This window comes from Apodemus sylvaticus, chromosome 18 (assembly GCF_947179515.1).
Source record: "Apodemus sylvaticus chromosome 18, mApoSyl1.1, whole genome shotgun sequence".
Classification (NCBI taxonomy): domain Eukaryota; kingdom Metazoa; phylum Chordata; class Mammalia; order Rodentia; family Muridae; genus Apodemus; species Apodemus sylvaticus.
Window position 1 is genome coordinate 51,846,302 of NC_067489.1, and position 12,872 is coordinate 51,859,173.

General features: G+C 33.3%; 1 protein-coding gene across 1 annotated transcript in view; it reads left to right on the top strand.

The window, feature by feature from the left end:
- The window catches only part of Vegfc (vascular endothelial growth factor C), a 104,169-nt gene that overhangs the window by 81,997 nt on the left and 9,300 nt on the right, over positions 1-12,872 (top strand). Inside the window, exon 4 of the mRNA XM_052162076.1 lies at positions 4,707-4,858. Coding sequence (XP_052018036.1) covers positions 4,707-4,858 — 152 coding nt within the window. The remainder of the gene's footprint in view (positions 1-4,706; positions 4,859-12,872) is intronic.

Consider the following 12,872-nt stretch of genomic DNA (forward strand, 5'->3'; position numbering starts at 1 on the left):
TAATATGGATCTTTATAGTACAAGCAGGCGGTATTATTTATACTGTAGTTAGAAACATTTCTTCCAGAAAGCTTCAGAGGCATAAAAGATTAATTTATTCCACTCATATGTATTCATGTATTTTGAAATTGAATGTGATTTGCGTGGTATCTTTAACACATTAATATTTGGCAAGTACAGTTGCTAGGAAACAGGTTTCATCTTGATGTGGGGAAAGAGCTCTTGACCAGGAAGAGTTAGCAGAAAGTTATGCAATAATGATACTTTTCTGAAGAAGATAACAAATAAATCTGTGGGGGAAAAACCATTGCTTTTGGTCAAATAAAGATATTGACCAAATGTTAAGAATTTTACCAAGGACTCTGAAAACTTCTGACTTGAGGCTTTAACCTACTTGTAATGTGGCATGAATTTCATGCATCACAGTATGCTAAAATGACTTCAGAGCTGGGTGTCAAGACTCTTCTATCTGCTTTTCATTCCAGATCCAATCTGAGTTCTAAAGTCTTTGAACAGCTGTGGGTGTGTGGCCAGAACACTAAGCTTAACTGCTGACATGAACTTTGAACTCTCACCTTTTCTCATTTTCATAAATTATTGCTTTTATACCTTTCAGCTGCAACCTTTTTTTTTTTATGTTGACTGTGCTCAAAGTTAGGATAATTAGAAGAAAAGGGAATTCGTTTTAAGATAGGGAGATGTTTTTAAAAGTCTCATTTTAGGAACATATTTGTATCCCATAATATTCCTGTTGAAGTTGGGAATAAACTGTACTCCAGGAAATTTCCAATGAGGAAGCTCCACACTCTCTCTTAATCAGTCTATAATATGTGTAGAGACTGAATTGTTGGTGCGCAGCAGTTGCTATGCTGGGTAAACACGATTGTTTCAAAGTGCACTTTATTAGAAGTCTATTCTTGGTGGGGAGAATTGACCATTACATACTCTTCCTAAAGAATGCCAGTAGATAACAACAGGGAACCTAAGAGTAGAAATATTTCCTGCTTCACTTTATTTAGCACACTTTCACAGAATATCAAATCTGATGATTTTGAATTCCTAAACTTCTAAAAATGTTTTCTTTATATGTACACCATTTCAAATGTGTCCTAAAGCCAAAACAAAACATGTAAAAATATATCATATCAGAGTTAGTAACACCTTCACCTCTTAAATATTAACTCAAATATAAATTAATAATATATGCTATTCTAGAAGTACCTTCTTTATAGCATAAAACTGTTTTTGGTAAATTTAGCAATTGATTGGAATATTAAGTAAGTTGTGGTATCTCTTAATACCTACTGAGTAGACACACGAGATGTGGACCTCTATTTAATCCAGCACACCAAGCCTGAATTTTGTACTTTGAATGTAAGTGAATAAAAAAAAAATACTACTTATATACAGATTAAAATGCAAATTAGCCTGACAGCAAAATATAGTATTAAAGCATGATATAATCCACTTATTATCCAAAGAATCAATGTCTTTATATGGGTCATGACTTTATCAACAGAGGATTGATAGTTAACAGTATTATTTAGATTTCATGAAATGGCCAGAGACAATTTCACATGAAGGTCACGCTATGGTTACTAATTTTTTAAAAGCATTTTTTTTAAAAAGAAACTCTCTAATACCTTGAAAATTCTCATCCAGTATCTATCACTGTTGGATTTTCATCTGTGTGTGCACAAGGACATGTACACACATGTGTGCATCAGCACGTGCACACATGTGTGTGTGTGTGTCATTCACTTTCAATGATAATATTGGTAACCATAAGCTACATATGAGCGAGTATCATTATTGCTGATTACCACCTTGGAATCCCAGCAAGGACGTTTTAGTACCTTATAGTTACTCAATAAATCATTACTGAAGATCTGAACAAGGAAAAATAGTTTAAGCAGAAATTATTTTCCATTGCATTTACACACACACACACACACACACACACACACACACACCCGCCTTCCACATTAGACGTCTACCTTTACACAAGATATTTACAAGTTCATTTTCCTTCTCTATGAATGTTCCTGTTCCCCAGGTTTCTTTATTACACACACTCTCTTTTCATTCTCTATAATCTCACTAAATCACACAACACTGCCCATGATTTTATTCACAACTTTGATATTGACTTTTATATAACTCCAAACACAAATATTTAACTGTTAATTATATAAGCATTATTATACTTTATTTACTGACTTACACATCTTGCTATCGTTTACACTGTAAAATGTAAGACACATTAAATATGAAAGTAAAATCATAAAAAATGAAACTAAGAAGTGAAGCATAGTTGAGTGTTAGATCATGTTCAAGAGCCCAAACTGTATCCCCAACACCACTAAATTATAGAAATGATTTATAAATATATTTAAAATCCTCTTGTTATACACAACTTGTATGTCTTCTATATTTCTTCTCTCATTGTAGGTTTAGGCCATACCATGAAAAATAAAAATGCTGTAGCATCTGCAGACCTGCAAAATTCTTTCATGCAAGCAGCTATCTATAGATAAAGATGTCAGTCATTTCATTAAATCAGAAACTTTATGCCAGCAACATAAACAAATGTGTGCTCAGAGAAGAACTCAAAAATCACAATGCGGCTATGTCGTGATCATATATTGTCTATGCAAAATACAAAATATTCTACAAAACACATATAGATTTGAGAATTTATGCAAATACTAGCACTTCTATAGAAAACTATATAATATTCATATCCATATATACTGTTATACATAATTTTCATAGCAATCTCATGAAATAACAAATCAGTTATGATATTATCTTTAGTTAATTGATTATTAGAGAAAAATATATACCTTAGAAAAGCTTAACCACTTTTCCAAACCCATATAATTTTTTAAATATGGGAGCTAAGAAAAATATCCTATCTGGGTATAATCTTCTATTCATCTTTTACAAACATGTTGTATTTTGCTAAAAAGTATTAGAATTGTTTAATGTGGATGTAAGTATGCTTCAAATAAAGAAAAATGTGCATCATATAATTTAGATGCTCCATATATATATATATATATATATATATATATATATATATATATATATATATATATCACACCACACACACATATATACTGATAGGTACATTAAAATACAGAATTTCATATTAGTTGTGTACTATGTATCATTTAAATAAGTGCATACACTGTGTAACTGATTAGGTTACATACCTATCTCCTCAAGTATGTATAACTTGTTCATATAAAAGATATTGAAAACCCTTCTGGCTTTTTGAGATATGTGATCACTGTGAAGAGTCCCTTCATTGTGAAATAGCACACCAGAACTAATTACCACAGCCTGACTGCAGCATGTCTGCCCCACTCCTCCATAGTTTCTAGAAACCAACATTTCTACTCTTAGTATCCTGGACACCAGATACTTTATTTTCCACATACTTATGAGATTTCGTAGGACCTGTATTTCTATGCCTGCCTCTTTTCACGTATCATGATCTTTAGGTCCAGCTATGTTCTCTTTATTCTGTATATCCCAAACTGTTAAGCCCATCCATGTTGTCTTTATACTGTATATACACAACTGTCAAGAGAATTTTAGCCCCTTACCCATGTCAGCAGTTGTCAGCTGATGGCTTAAAAGTACAGCCAGGGAGAGAGCGGTTTCACAAGTCTCAGGTGTTTTTCCCATTACAACATTTCTCAGATTGCCACAACAATACACAATAACACAAGGTTCAACTGTCATTTTTCGACTATAAATACATCTTACAAACAAGCAGTTAATGGGTAGGGTTTCACTTTTACCATTTTTTTTTAGTAATAAATTGGCTTATAAACTTTAAGAATCAATATCCATTTAGATTCTGTGTTCTGGTTAAAACATTGCCTTTTTTTCCTCTTTGAGTACTGAAGTTCTCCATAAACTAGGAGTTCAGTAGACATTCCTAGTGAAGTAAACTGCATCTTCAGACTCTACCTCAGTTTAACAGCGTGGAAAATTGCTTACTTTATTTTTAGCTCATTTTAATAAGGTCTGTCAAGATTGCACTAACACAGCTTTGTTTGTTAAAAGAATGGATTGCTCTTTTTTCCTATGTTTTAAATGTTGTAAGATCTGAGATGTGTAAAACATTCAAGGAGATATTTCATTTGGAACAAAAAGTCATTTCATAAGCATAATATATGTCTATGGGTTCAGATTACATAAAATAGAACTTAACAGAGCATCTGTAGGCTGTGTGGTCAGTAGCTTCACTCATAAGTCAGAAAGATATTTACCTCAGATGACTTGTGTCACGTTTTAAATCCGTGAGCTTTAAAACCTTGATACTGAGTAATCTGGGATTCTGGGCACCACTGTGTTCACAAATGGTCTGTCATTGCTTTGTTGCAATGACAGACCATTTGCATTGATGAGCAAATAATGATAATTAGTTGCTCATCATACTTTGAATATGATTCATAACTAGTGATGTGATGTAAGCATCCTAACTATTTATTGTTCTAATGGAACATGCTGTTTGGGAGCAAACCACTTTTTACTTTGTTATTATTGGAAAAGCATTGATTCCCTGCCTGTCACACACAGTATTAAGTCGTAGAAAGCTAATCTCACTCACTCTTTTGGACTCCAACATTTACCATAAAAAGTCCTCTCTAGCATCTATATAATACTTTTCTTCTTTTTGTCCCTTGTAGTTGTTTGAAATTACAGTGCCTCTCTCTCAAGGCCCCAAACCAGTCACAATCAGTTTTGCCAATCACACTTCCTGCCGGTGCATGTCTAAACTGGACGTTTACAGACAAGTTCACTCAATTATTAGACGTTCTCTGCCAGCAACATTACCACAGTGAGTATGAATTAAGCCTATTTTTCCTACATCTCCTACTAAAATAAAATTATCTTCCAATAAACACAAGTTTATTGAGGGAAGTTTTGTAAAAGAATGTTATATTTCTCATGGAATACAAAACACAAGATATTATACAAGAAAAGTCGAATCATACTGAGCTACCTGTTGCATAGGTGGGGTAGTATGCAAGATAAAAGGACGTTCTATAGAACAGTGCACAACCTACCACTATTCATACAACTAATTAAGAAGTCACATTGATTTAACATCTATGGAATGGAATATTCCCTTACAAATGATTATAAAGCTTAAAATTTTAAACTTTAATGATTTAAGTCTAAAACAAAAATTAGTCACACATATTATGATGATATATAAGACAGAGTTGAAATATATCTCCTTATTTCTTATTTCAACAATGTGACTATTGAAATCTTCATTACATGAAATTTCTCTTAATATTACTTGAATGAACATTCACACAATAATTTAACATTCAACTTGTTTTCCTGGCTTCATTTTAGCTTAGCAAACAGTAGCATTTGATTAAAGGGAATGGCAGAGCATTAATTTGGACTCTCTGAGGAACTAATATTAGAATAATTTTCATTGCCATTTGAGTCTCAGGAACTTTGAACCCTAAAACAAAGATGAAGCTCAGTGCTTTTAAAAATCATTTCTGGTGTATGTAATAGGTACTTAAGAGTAAGTCAAGCATAATTACAGAACTTATTACAACAGCGTAAGTAGATGGACAGTATGTCAGACAGAAAATGAAGAAACCCTCTCACCTTTTACCTTAGGAACCTTGGCAGTAAATGTTTCACTAATGGCGGGTGTCCCATGGGGTTTGAATTCCCATGAGACCCCTCTTTATGCTGCTCAACTTGATCTGGCAGCTAAGTGGCCTTCTTAAGACATTTAAGAGAATTCAATGATAGCTTAAATATTAACACAAATCCGTCCTCCTTAGCATGGAGAGGAAAAGTTCTCATAGATATCTGTGAAGAAAACATGGTACTATAAGCACATTAACTGACGAGTGGGTCCTATATGTTGGCTCATTCCTGCAGCCCTCAGAGCACTGTTCATTTTCTAGACCCACTCTCCATAGGCAGAGCATCCGTCCTGAGAACTTTAGGTATCATCTTTGTGTTTGTGCTTCGTCAAATTTCATTGGAAGATCTGATCATATTCTTGGTTTCTAGTAATTTTTCTGCACGTGTCTTACACTTCCATGTAATTGGATTAGATATATGTCAAATCTAAAGACAAGTTCAACCCCTTCTATTTCTCTGCTTTTCATAGTACAGAGTTTTCATATTCTCTTGAGACTTCGAAATTGCCGGTATGGCTAATTATTTCTTCTTTCATCCCACATAGGTAGATTGGTCATTTGGAAGAAAAGGGCAATGCCTGTTTCAACTTACAGATAATTACATAGAATTATATTCATCTACTTCAATCTCTGTGTACGTCTGATTTAGCACATCAGTGCCAAGCCAGTTTCTTAGTATTACCTCTTTCTCCTATTCCTGTTCACTGTTGTAAGCCATCATTTGATTCATCTAAGAAGAGCACTTATCATTTGCTTAAAGAATCAAACACAGATTCCTAAACTTTTTTTTTTGTGTGTGTGTGTCATCTTACTTGTCATTATTCTTCATGTCTGGGTTTTACAAAGTCTAAATCCCTGGTCACAAGTTCATTTCCTGTTCCAAATCTTGTTTCGATTATGATTTTTAGGTCAAAGTGACTTCTCTTTCTTTTCTGCCTTTCTAAAGCTGCATCCATTTCTCAGACCTCACGTTAAGGTCCTTACCCAGCATTTTCCTCATCAACATACCACAGTCTAGGACCGTTTCTGTGTTGAGATGACTGTCTTGCTTTCTTAGCTCTGGACAATATGCCTTAGAGATGTAATTGGGATAATACATTTACATCTAGTTTGTTTATTTCATAACTTCTATATTCTATTAAATTATTTACTAATAATGTCTTTATGTGACAATATAAATGTACATCAACGTACATTTGTATATTGCAGTACAGTGTACATTTGTACATTAGTACATCAATGGACTACAAAATATCAAGAGAAGTGTGTAATCAAGGAAGTGTAGAGGAAGAGAAACACACAGAGAAGAACATACTATGGAGACACAAGTATCTTAATGCTAAGGATGCTGAATGTACTGCTTGGTTAATGGATGCCTGCAGCATCCATGAAGATGTAATGACCCAGTCTAGCGGCAACAAATTGGATGAGTTAATTAGATCTTAATCCGCTAAATCACTAGGACTTTAAAGAATACAAAGACTAGATTGTGAGTTTCAAGCACTGAGCACCAGTCTATAGATCCTCATGTTTTTATAAGGATATAAGCCAGGACAGAAAGTTTTGTAGATAAAGAAATGTCATGAAAGCCATAATCAAAGCATCTTGAACTATATTTGATACACCCAAATCTGTCTGATAATTGTGATTTGAAAATGATTATGACATTAGGTCAGTCTTTGGAGTAGTGTCAAATTGGAAAGAAGAATAAGAGGGGTGGTGAAAAATAGAAAATTCTAGAATAGGTGATGATTCATCTTTTATTTGTTTGCTAACATTGTTATAAAATGTGTTCAGTGGTAATAAATTATATTTACTGGGATTTAGGGAGAAAAGTTCCTTATTGTGAAGACTCTTATCTTTGCTGAGGAGAAGAGCAGATGCATGTCCCAGGCCATCTTTAACTTAAGACCTGAAAACTCAGAATCTTTAGAGCATCAGTCTGTAATAGATCCTCAGTCCTATTGCTTAAAATCTCAAACGTAATGGCGTTTCTTTTTCTAGTCTTAATTGCCCAACTTCCCTTTAAGTTTGAAGATCATACATTGTTCCATCCTTGAAATATAAATAAACAGATGACCATAAAAAGTAATTTATTAACATGTATAAGAGAGTAGAAATAGGATACTCCCATTAAATCAAGACATAATCTTTTAGAAATATTTTTTGTTTTTATTTTTTTATTATTTAGTCACTTTACATCATGACTGCTGCTCCCCACTCCCTCACACAGTCCCTCCCTCTGTCCCCTTCTCCTCTGAGAGGATGCAGGCTCCCCTTCCCCGTATCTCCTCACCCTGGTACATCAAGTCTCTGCAGGACTAGAAGTATCCTCTCCCACTTAGGCCAGACAAGGCAGCCCTGTTAGGGGAAGTAGGGGAATGTATTTTACAGACAGACATCATCCTTAGGGACAAACCCCACTCCAGTTTATTGGGGACCCACAAGAAAATGGAGCTGTATATCTGCTCTATATATATATATATATATATATATATATATATATATATATATATACCAGAGCAGCTAGACCAGCTTTGTATGTTCTATGGTTGGTGGTTTATTCTCTGATTGTCCCCAGGGGTCCATATTAGTTGACTCTGTTGGTCTTCCTGTGAAGTTCCTATCCTCTTTGGGGTCCCCAATTGTTCCCTCAACCATCTGATCAGAAAGAAATTTTCTTCAGCATTCTTAAACATGCATTTTAGGATGTCCGAGAAAATATCCTCTTTCCAAATTTCAAATCCCTATGAACACATGTCATTGTTTTTAAAATCTTAGTGTATCTGTTTACTATTTCTTCAATGCGCTCTCTCTCTCTCTCTCTCTCTCTCTCTCTCTCTCTCTCTCTCTCTCTAGAGAGGCTATCTGTCTATATACACACTTATAGATATAGACTATACAGTTACATATATTTATATGTATGTGTGTATTATATATGAGGTTATAATATATATGTATGTATTATATATGAGGTTATAATATATATATGTAATACACACACACACACACACACACACACACAAACACAAAATCATGCTCAATCAAGGTCCTATTGGCATGAATGAATATTCCAGTGAAAGTCAGTCAAGAGAATCATTGTTTAAACCCTGAAGCAATCTTTCTTCTAACAAGGTATTATGGAGCAGCTGGTCTGGTTTATCAAAGAGTGTCTTTGACATCACAGTCGTTCTGTAGCTTGCTTGCTGACAAGAAGCAGGAACAACACAGTGAAAATAACTCGGTAGTCTACCAGGTCATGTGCGTCATTGACATTGTGTATGTGATTTTCACAGCAGAAACAAAAATTAGTGACATATTCAAAAGACTAAGCTATGCTTTTAAAGCATCGAACAGCAGCAGTGAGAGATTTGATTCTTTTTTATTTTTAATGTATTAAGGTAGCATAGAAAGTCTTCCGTATAGAAAAGTGACGATACAAGGTTCAGCATAACCAAAACATTTGGCACATTTTCTTTCTAGTAGAACGGACAAGAACTATTATTTCAGTCTTGTGGACATACAATGGCTTTCCTTTTAAAGTGAAAGATACAAAGAAGATGGAGTGTATTTGTTTTCATCTATGAGTTAGTATTATAATTCACAAAATTCCACAGGTTACGTCAGAGTACTCCTTGTAGTATGGTCTAGGGAATTTGGCCAGTAGATAATGACATCTCTCCAGCATCATCTTACTCCACAGAAGAGTTTCATTGTTCTTAAAATGCCTTGTTACATATCCCCATTTTCCTTCCCTTGTACTCCTGACATCAGTGAGTTATTTTGAGGTCACATCAACCCTCTATTGCCCTTTAGTGATTTTAGTTGTTGCTGCTTGGTTTGGGTTTAGTTTTCTGTTAGTGGAGTTTTGTTGTGAGAAGGCTATAATACCAGCAGCTATTTTGAAGCACATTCCTGATTATTCAACTTTATTTATTCTCTGGTTTAATTCAATTAATTTGAAATAAATGTGGAAATAAAATATGACAGTGATGTGATAATTTTTATTGTTGCATCCTGTTAAAACTTGGGTAATCCCTCTAAAAAAACAAATGAATCAGAGACCATAATACCATTCCTCACACGTTACTCACTCTGGTACCTCCTCTCTTGACCATACACTTCAGAAATCAAGTACCACGTGTTTAGTTAAGTAGTTCATGACCATATAGAATGACTGCTTCGTACTAGGTGGTGGGCAGCCTTTTGTGGCAGGTAAATGCTTTAGAACAGTTGTTTGGAATTACAGAAAAAAGAAAAATATGCAATATTGTCAATTTACTTTTAAACAAATGCACATACTTTCTTAGTCTTTCAAATATTGTTTGCCAAATTTATTAAGTCCATAGACTTTCCATCCATTACACTTATCTAGTTTCTTTTTCTTTGACAACTGAACAAACCTTGGCTCTGACCTCTCTTCTTCCTGTACACAGACCAAGAGAACATACGCAAGGATGGATACAAACACACTAAGCTAGGGAATTTTGTGAATCATAAATCTCAATACAGACAAATAAGCATATACACATTATTTAGATGACTGGATATTAGATATAGTCCTTTATATTTTAAATTTCAGAGACTTAAGATGCATTTTTTTCTTATTATATTAGAAGAGGAAAGTTGCATTACAACATTGAATACAGGGAACCTTTCCATACATATGGTATGAGTGTGTGTGTGTGTGTGTGTGTGTGTGGGAACTAAACACATAGTCTAACAGTAGCAAACACTCTACCACTCGGCTGTGCCCCCCAGGGGTGAAAGATTTTATTACTTTTTATTGATTGGTAAGCACTACAGTAAAACTATACCTGAATAAATGTCTATATAAACATAAAAGTATATCCAGGTGACATATGAATGATATCAACATAAAAAAGCTATTTAAAAAGTATTTGAAAGAAAACTAATGGAGAATTTTATCCAGAGCTCTGCAGTCCTTACATCACCAAAATCCAGCAATCCTTCCAGTTGTTCTTAAGACAACAAACTTTTAAAATGAAATGTCAGTGATATTCTTCCATAATATAGTTTTATAGAGTTGAAGTTCAGATTGCCTTTATTTACTTTCTTAGTATATCTAGAATTAGGGTTAGGTTTTTGCCCATTTCAAAACATCATTTTATAACTAAAGAATATAAAATTTTGTCAAATAGACTTTTAAAACCTGCAAACAAATTGAGATTAATTTATAAAGTAAATCTGCTATAAAGATTATAGTTCTTTGAAAGAGTCACAACGTGTCAATTCCTTTCTATTAAATACCACATAATAGTGACAAGTTTTAGTACCTTCATTGTGTAGTTGGACAATCAAGGGATATCTAAGTATAAAATTCTAGTGCCAAAATGTAGAGAAAATTAGTTACAAGTATAAAATACACGAAAAAGCATGCCCTAATATTTAAAGTGTAAGAGCTAGAGATTATTACCCAACATTTAGAATTTCAGAGATGTAAATGAACTAATTAAATTGACTTTATCATTGAATACATTATTTTCCCCATTGATAAATTCATAGATGCTTAAACTCATGACTACCGAACTCAAGCAGCAAAATCAATGGCTAGTGAAGTTTAGTGAAGTTGTCAAATAATGAAATAATTCTTATAAAGGTATCTTTTATCTTTCATAAAAATTCCAAGTTCTATTTGGAGGAAAACATAACAAAGTTTATTTGCTTGCATGGTTCCCAACATAGATCAACATTAAAAATTACTCTATGCCTTGCAGAAAACATATGCTTTAAGTAATGTGTTTTTGCAAATGTAGCACATAAAATGTCTTATTTATAAAAATCTCTCTATATGCACATTAATCATTACTTTCAAATATTATTTTCAAGAGCATTAAAATGCTTTGACTTTAAACACAAAAGCAATAAGTACATTGTGCTAATTCTTTAATCTAATCTGACAGAACTTCCTATCATTATAATATAATATTTGAAAAATTCTGTTTCCCATCTAGTTTCTTTAGAATGGTATTCAGTAAACCCTAAGATTTTGCTTTTTACTTCCAAGGAGGGGCATCCTTTAGACACTACAAAAGTAAATGTATTTGAATATTGGTTTCTTTAATTCAGTAATATCTTGCATAATTTCAGATTTCAGTATTAAATTATGTTTTTATGGTGAGTAATATTTTCTTATTAGTGTGAAAATTCTCATTTATTCTTAATTTTTGAATTGTGTTTTGAGACTATTAGAATTCAGTGTATGTAGTTCTCTTTAAGCGAACCATTAATAACTGCTGTAATGTTTGTGTTCAGTACTAATGAAGGTATAACTGAAAGTGTTTCCAAAATATATTTTTGTTCAACAGGAATACAATGAAAGAGGAAATAGATAGTGCAGGTAGATTATGTGAACTCTTTATCTTCTACTATAAAATACATATCTGGATGTTTATATAATATTTCCAAAATAATTTTCCACAATTGTTTCTACACATGAGGTTCATATATTTAAATTTATATTTTTGAAAATATTGTGACATAAAGAAGCAAACCATTTTTCTAACTATATAAAGAGCAGAAAATTATTTTCTTTTCCTATGTTAGGGCAGAGATTTGCCTGCTTGCTTTAACACAAGCATAAAGCTTACTAGGTTGCCCTGAAAGGGAAGTCCTTCATTCTCAAGTAACGGGGACTAGAAACAGAGATGATTCCCATCACACTGAAATTTAAGTAGCTTAGATCTTTGTCATGTCAATTTTTTAGACCACAAATAAAAAGATATCTGTAACCAAATATATGCATACCAAGAATAGAAGAGGGCACCTGTGTCTTACATTTTGTGTGTGTGTGTGTGTGTGTGTGTGTGTGTGTGTGTGTAACTGAAAGGAAGTTGTAGAAATCTATCTTTACTTAATTCACCGATAGGTTATGCAATTATATGTCATTTCACTACATTAGGAAATGTATAGCTTTGGTTTTGATTTGATTTTGTTTGATTTGCTTTCAATGAGAAGCTTTCTGATATAGCACAGACTAGTCCAAACTTATTATATAGCCAAGGGAGATGACCTTGGAACTCTTAATCCATCAGCCTGAGAATCTCAGATGTAGGAATTAATTTTATGTGCCCCCACACTGGGCTTAAATGTTGATTTTTGACTCTTTAATTGATTTCCTGTCACACATATGACCTGTAACCAACCAAGATA